This window comes from Fulmarus glacialis, unplaced genomic scaffold (genome assembly GCF_000690835.1).
Source record: "Fulmarus glacialis isolate BGI_N327 unplaced genomic scaffold, ASM69083v1 scaffold11088, whole genome shotgun sequence".
NCBI classification, from domain to species: Eukaryota; Metazoa; Chordata; class Aves; order Procellariiformes; family Procellariidae; genus Fulmarus; species Fulmarus glacialis.
Window position 1 is genome coordinate 5129 of NW_009230158.1, and position 6886 is coordinate 12014.

The 6886-nt window shown below is 47.8% G+C and overlaps 1 protein-coding gene across 1 annotated transcript in view; it reads left to right on the forward strand.

Annotated features, from left to right (window-relative positions):
- The window catches only part of LOC104081385 (PR domain zinc finger protein 14-like), a gene marked incomplete at its 5' end in the record, with an annotated part of 6326 nt that extends 5056 nt beyond the window's left edge, over window positions 1-1270 (forward strand). The window contains one exon of the mRNA XM_009584118.1: window positions 1043-1270. Within this exon, the coding sequence (XP_009582413.1) occupies window positions 1043-1270 (228 nt within the window). The remainder of the gene's footprint in view (window positions 1-1042) is intronic.
- Window positions 1271-6886: the final 5616 nt, after the last annotated feature.

Consider the following 6886-nt stretch of genomic DNA (forward strand, 5'->3'; position numbering starts at 1 on the left):
CATAATTCCTCTTTGCCTTTTCTACCTCTAGTGGTGGCTGTGCTCCGGGGTGGCTTTGCATTCCATGCCCCTTTGCTCGCTATCTCAGTGACATCATGAGACTAAAGGAGAAGTGTTGGGCCAAGATCACCATTCTGACCCTCAAACACACTTGGACCCTGTTGATAAACACCTCCAGGGACTTCTCTATAGGGATCTCAAATCTGTTTGTGCTCTAAAGTTCCTAGTGAAAAGGTATCTGAGATGTATTGCTCTTTGCTGTTAAAACTCACTTGTGATGGTTCAGCAATGTAACGGTACTAAAGAAGATTGGGGTTTTTTTTGCATGGTCTGCAAATAGTGAAGAGCCTGAAAGTGTCTCCCTTGGGAAAAGAAAAAACAGCGAAAACACGGGCTACTTTGCAATATTCCTGCTCAAGTCTTGGTGAGAAGGTTTTCTCCCCAAATGCAGGAGGAGTCTTTACGAGGCAGGCAAAGTGTGATTGTGCACATTTTGCTACTCGTGAGGGGTGAAAAACAGGCTGGAATGTCTGACTGAAGGAAGAGCAGAGTATGATGGAGGGGGAAAATGAAACCCAAAAAGATGGATGCTGGACTGACTGCATGGATGCATTCTGGCAGCTGAATCTCAAGCCAATGTATGTAAACATGAAATGGTTTAACTCTGAAAATGAACCTGCATTATGTCTCCCAAACATAAAGGAGCTGCAAAGCTAATTAGGACAGTATTGACTTCTTATCCTTTGACATGGTGAAGATATTTACTGGTGTCTCCAGTCAGAAATCTTTCTCTGAGCTTCATCTAACTCCATGGACTCAGCCATAATCTGTATAGCTGAGTGCAATAGCTGTTGGCTTCTGGTTCCTCGCTGCTGGGAGTTTTTGTTTTTCCTCCAGTTATCTGAGGATGTGAGCTCTTTGAGGACTTATTTTCAGGGTACAGTGCTTCTGACGGGGTCTGGGTTAGCTGAAACTGGGGATTATATATGTGAAAATAGATTACTTTCAACTGCCCCCTGCTTTCCAATCCCTGCCCTTTCAGGCATTCACGGCATCCAGCATCCTGCGCACTCACATCCGCCAGCACTCGGGGGAGAAGCCTTTCAAGTGCAAGCACTGCGGCAAAGCCTTCGCCTCGCACGCAGCCCACGACAGCCACGTGCGCCGCACGCACAGCAAGGAGAAGGGCTGCACTTGCTCGGTGTGCGGCCAGCGCTTCCCGGAGCAGGAGGATTACCACTTCCACATGAAGATGCACGCCGCTCATTAGTCAAGAGCCCCACGGACACGTCCTGGACCAGCTTCGCGTGTGTATCGGTCTATGTGCGTGTGTTTGTGCGTGGTTGTGTGCACGCTACAGGAGGTGACATTTACCCTCGCAGAGATTCTTTGGGTACGTCCAAAGTCTCTGGACCCTGGGCGTATTTCTGAGTGCAGGGGACAGGAGTTTCTCGCCTGGGGACCCTGGTGCCACACTGGGGTGAAGTCCAACATGCGCAACCCCACCTTTCCCATCCTCTCCTCCGATGCCCTAATTTCCACAAAAGGAGGGAATTTTACCTGCCGTGAACCTTTTGTCAACAAATATCACTGCGAGGAGTGTTTCCATGCCTCTAATGCACCAAGTCTATGGACTGCCTGGTGCTGTCCATACCAAAGCTTGTGGGAGGGACGTTTTTATCAAGTGCATTTCCCAAAGCCCATTTAACCTTTTGTTTTGTTTGGGTGCATGACCAGGTATGGGGTCTACTTCCCCTTAACGTGCAAGACTCTTAATGACTCTCTACTTGAATGTGAACTGCCTCAGAGATGCTGACTCTTGGACCAGCATAGGGATATTTAATATTCCATCGTTCAACTCCACGGGGAGTTCCAGGGCAGTGAGACCGACTCTTCCACAGGATGCTGGACCCCAGATAGCCCAGGGCAGGGTGTGACAAAATAGCTGCAGGCCTAGCAGAGATAGTGGAGGTGGGCTCTGCTTTCTCACAGTTTAGAGGACCAGACATAAAGATATTCCCAAGCACCAGTGAGCTAGGTGGGTTGCTAGCAGTCAAGTGGCCTCGTAGAGGTGTGGCACCGTGGGCTCAGCACAGGCCAGGAGCAGGCACGATCCCACCACTGGGCTCTTCTGTCCTGTAAGCATTTCTTGTAGAATTTGCCACTGCTAAGAGTCCTGGCCAGGCAGGCCTGACATGAAGGCTGGGCTCCTCCGTTTCCTCCTGCTGGCTCTACGTAGGATGGCTGCTGTAGTGTCATTCCTGAATGCTTTTAAAAATGCACCATATACTAGTTCTCAAGGCACAAAGGTTTTAAAATCAGCTTTGCAATACTTCTGTTTAGGAAGGGGGAAACCCTTCTCCTATCCTAAATTTAAGATTTGAGGTGTAGGATAGACCATGCCAGGACTTCTCAGCCCCTAAAGCTCTGCACATGAAATTCCCTCCCTAGCCTGCAGAAATGCCTAAGCCTCCGTAGGAGGACTGCAGGGTTTCACCCTCCATTTCTCACTGACCATGGAAGCAAGGCAGGAGCAATTTGTGCAGGTTTTCTGTTGATTTCTTTTTAGCAAAAGGGAAGTATTTGCTCATAAAAATGCTGGGTTTATTTTCTATAGAAAGAGCTGCTCATTTAGCTATGGGAGAGAAGACGTACTCTGAGATCCTTTTCCTGAAAGCTGGTTTTGTTTCTTTTGCACTCTGACTTGGAGAAGGACTCAGAATAACACCTCAGACATCCTGTCCTTTCATACCAACAAACTTTGGCCCACATCAAAACCGTCTCAAGTGCATATTACAGTGGATAAAGGAATTTCAGTGTAAAATCCTAGGTGATTAGACCCTGATTTTTGCAAAGTATTTTCAAAATCATTCATGAACAGCATTCCCTGGCAATGTGAAATCTCATCTTGATGGAGGCTTAGCAAAAAGCCTGTGCTGAAGGACCACTGAGTATAGGGAGTGCTGTAACTGGTGCAGAAACCGCTTATCACCGAGTGGCCAGTACGATGGGGGGGGCTCTGTGCATCTGAGAGGGGCTCCCTGTGCCGGTGGGGCAGTGTGTTGCATCCAGGAGGGATAATGGAAGCCCCTGTGGGAGCTGGTTGATTAACAGAGACGATTTGTTGTTACTGGGATGATGAGGTTCTCTTAATATCCTAGATCAGCTAGGATTAACAAGGACTTTGCACATAAGTATTGGAGATAGAAGTTTTTATTTCGTGCCAACCTTAGCAATCTCTTTAACTACAGCCTAGACTAGAAAAAATGTTACCTGCACGTTTAATTATGTCATGCAGATACTGTATCTATAAATATCTATTGATTTGCACTAATATTATATGGTTTATTGTACCTTAAGTTGCTCTGTCCTCATTGTTTTCATGATAAAAATATTAAAAATATTTATAGAACCACTTACTTGTAAGTAAAATATTGAGGCCCAGCGCTAGGCAGTATCTGAAATAAGCCAGCCATTAGTATTGTACATACAAGTAGGTTTTAGGGTAGAATGAAGATCACATTTTGTTCTTAATTTTTTTGCTTATTTTAATATCAAAGATTCCTAGAATATAGCAGTCTGAATTTTGTACATATTGAGGGCTGAACTGGTGAGCTCTAAATAGGTAAAACTCACTCCTGAGCAGAAAGTTATCACAGTATTTACATCTACAAACCATTCAGGGGAACTGAATCTTGCTTCCAGCTGCCTGCCCTTATGGAGGTGTTTTTCCCCAAGCATACAGAACCCTGGCCAACAGAAATGTGAATTCTGTGTCTGAAGGCTTTGCTGGTTCGGTCCCATAAATAACTCGGGATTTGGTGAAATCCTCAGCTACTATTAATGAAATAAATGTTATGAGTAGGAATGGCTTTGAAGTGCTATGAAATGCATGGTTAGCTTCCCATGCAAGTAATTTATTTAAGTGGTGCATCTTCTGTAGTGTTTTTAGCTGTGTGCATTTTCTATTGCTTGAAGAACCCCCAACTATCTTGTACTAAAATATTAGCACCCTTCTACAATATTTGATGAGTTGTCTGTAAAAGAATGTGAAGGGTTTCGCTTGTGCTTACGATTGAAGGTACCGGTTGTCTTGCACATTAAACCTGTATATGTAAATTTTGATGCTAATTATTAACACTATTACAATGAGATTCATAGAAAGGATGAAAATAAATTATTTGGAGGCTGCAGTGCACACTAATGGGCTATAGGTTGTTTTCTGCCCGATGCATTGGAGTTATATATTTGTGGTACTAGCAAATGGATGAAGGGTGTTTTCTGTGTTATTTGTAAGTCATTACAGAGTCAAACTGTCTTGTACTGGGAATTGTGGTCCTTGTCCTGCTGGGCAGCAGCTGACTGCAGTAGAAGTCAAAGGCACCCAGTGTCCTGATGGATTGGGCCTTAAGTGTCCCAATAGCTCATGGAAGCCGAGGCCATTCAGTTCTGGATTGAGTTCACTCCCACCTGCAAGCAAGATGATGGATCCGGATTGAGCACTAAAAAAGCCATTTAACTACCTACCCTACAGCATTTAACTACCCTGTAGCATCCTCCTCTCCCTTCTGAATAGCGAGTCCCAGCTGTGCTGGGGCTGGGGGGCAGCGGGGGTGGCATTTGGCCAGCAGCACACTTCACAGCAGGGTAGGGAGAAATAAAGCAGCAGGGAGCAGGGGGGGAGGGCAGGCGGAGCTGCCCGGCCAGCCCGTGGCAAGATTTTAGCCTCCTGCAAGGAAAATGCAGCGACTGTCAGTGCAAACATATTGCTGTCCTTGACGGACAGGGTTTAGAAGAGATTAGATTTAGATTAGGGAATGCCCCTGTACTGTACGTCGTGTTGTGTACATGTGCCCTGTTTGCATCCAATGAGCTGATGTTTCCCTCCCCGGGGATTTGCACGTTTACTTGCACCTTCTGTGGCCACGCTGCCAGCAACCCAGTGAATGAGCAGCTCTGGCCAGCTCAGCGGGGTTTCAGGTATTTATACACACAGATAAGAAGGGAGGAGAGGGAGGGAGCACGTGTGCACGCTGTTTTTTCGTTTGGCAGTTTCCCGGGATGACTGCACAGTGCAGAAAGCCGCTTGCATGAAGGAGGCTGCACTATAAGTTCAATCAAAGGCAGAATATTTATGACCAAGCCAACTGACCAAGCTCAATCCTTTCGCTGGGAAGCCGCAGCTGCTAGGTCCCTCCTGAGCAGACACCGCAGTACCCAATGCTCCTGCTGGCCATTCCTGAGCCGCCGAGGCTGCAGAAAGCAGGATGTCCCTGCAGCTCTCCAAGGGACCAGGCTGTGGCTCTGCATGCCGTACTAGATCCACCTCTCCCGTTCTCTTCTTGCCGTCGTCAAATACAGGGCGGCAGCGACGTTTTCTATGACAGTGACTATATACACTATGTTCAATAGGTACCACGTTTCTCACTCAGTTTGGCTTAATCAGTGGCTGTAGCGTGGCTTCGCTGGCTGGGGACTCATTCTCACTGCATTCCCCAAGGCAAAGGATTACAGAAACTGTACCTGACGTGTGCAGCCTGGCTCTTCTTTCTGCTAAACAGGATTAAAAATGCTGCTGCCAAGGGGAGCAGCAAGCCAAGTGGTTGGGACGAATCAGCCCTGTAAGACATTAGCTGAGTTTAAGTGCTTTGCATTAGCCGAGTCAGGGTTTTTTAAATGTTAAGTGGAAAGTGATCTAAATAGAAACCAGAGGATGAGGGCAATCTTGGCTGTTTTGTTGGGGCTGTGGGGAGAAACAAAAAGGTGGTCCCAGAGCTCAGGCTGGTGAGTGCAGGGAACAAAAGGCCCGGCCACCGACATCTGCTGCCTCTGCATCCCCCCCGCATGTCCCTCCTCTTCAGACGCCTGGTCCCCATCCCCCTGCCACCCCAGCCCCTGTCCCGCTGCGCTCTCCGGCGGACTCGGGGGAGAGGGAGGTGGTTAACCACCAAGGGAAGGCAAAAAGCAGCAAGGAGCTTAGTGAATTGAAGATAATGCCACAAACAAATATTGATCAGTGCCAAACTGACCATTAAACGAGCCAGGGGAGCCCTGACTGGCTGTCCCCTCCTTCAGAAAGCTGTTTCTCGGGGTCCCCAGTCTCCCATGTGCTTCTGCAGCAAGCGCTGGGGTTTGTTTCACCCCTATGGACACAGTCACCGTCACCTTCATTTCCCTTTCCCTCCTCACACACGCACGTCCCCTTGCACCTTCTCCCTTCTGGCTCCCCTTAATGCACGTACTGCAGGGCCTTGGGCGCATGAGGGGTGTCAGGAGGCTCGGGCTTTGCTCTCTGCTTCCCTTCTTTTTTTGACCCCATGTGAAACACTTACATCCAGATTTTCACTGGGACCAGCAACTGTGTTTTTAGGGTGTTTGACTCAAGTTTTAATAAGGCTTGATCCCCACCAGTGAATGCCTTTTCTGAAAAGCAAGTCCTTTGAGGTGCCTGGGGTTCAGTGTTGGCAGGTGGGGGCATGCGGGAGCACCGGAGGAGAGTATCACAGCACCTCTGCCTGTCCTACAGCGGGACCTGAGCGGCTCTGATCCATCTCCATCCCCGGCCGGTCACTTTGCAGCAGCTCTTGCTGCATTGCAGCAGTGGCAAAGCAGGCTTAAATTCACAGGACTAACCTCTGACTAGCCCAGCAATTTAGTAGTGTAGAAAGCACTGCTGCATGCCTTACTGTGAGAATGCCACACAGTCCTGTGGTATTATCAGTCTGTAAAGTAGCAGTGAGAAAATGCAATTTCTCCCCCCTTTGACTGCAGGGACTTGGGTAGAGCCAGTAGGAGACAGCTTGGTCATTAACAGAAATACAGTAGCAGAGAAAATGTCCTCTGTCTATCAAGGAAGGGGAAAGGAATGAACTCTTGGGTTATACTG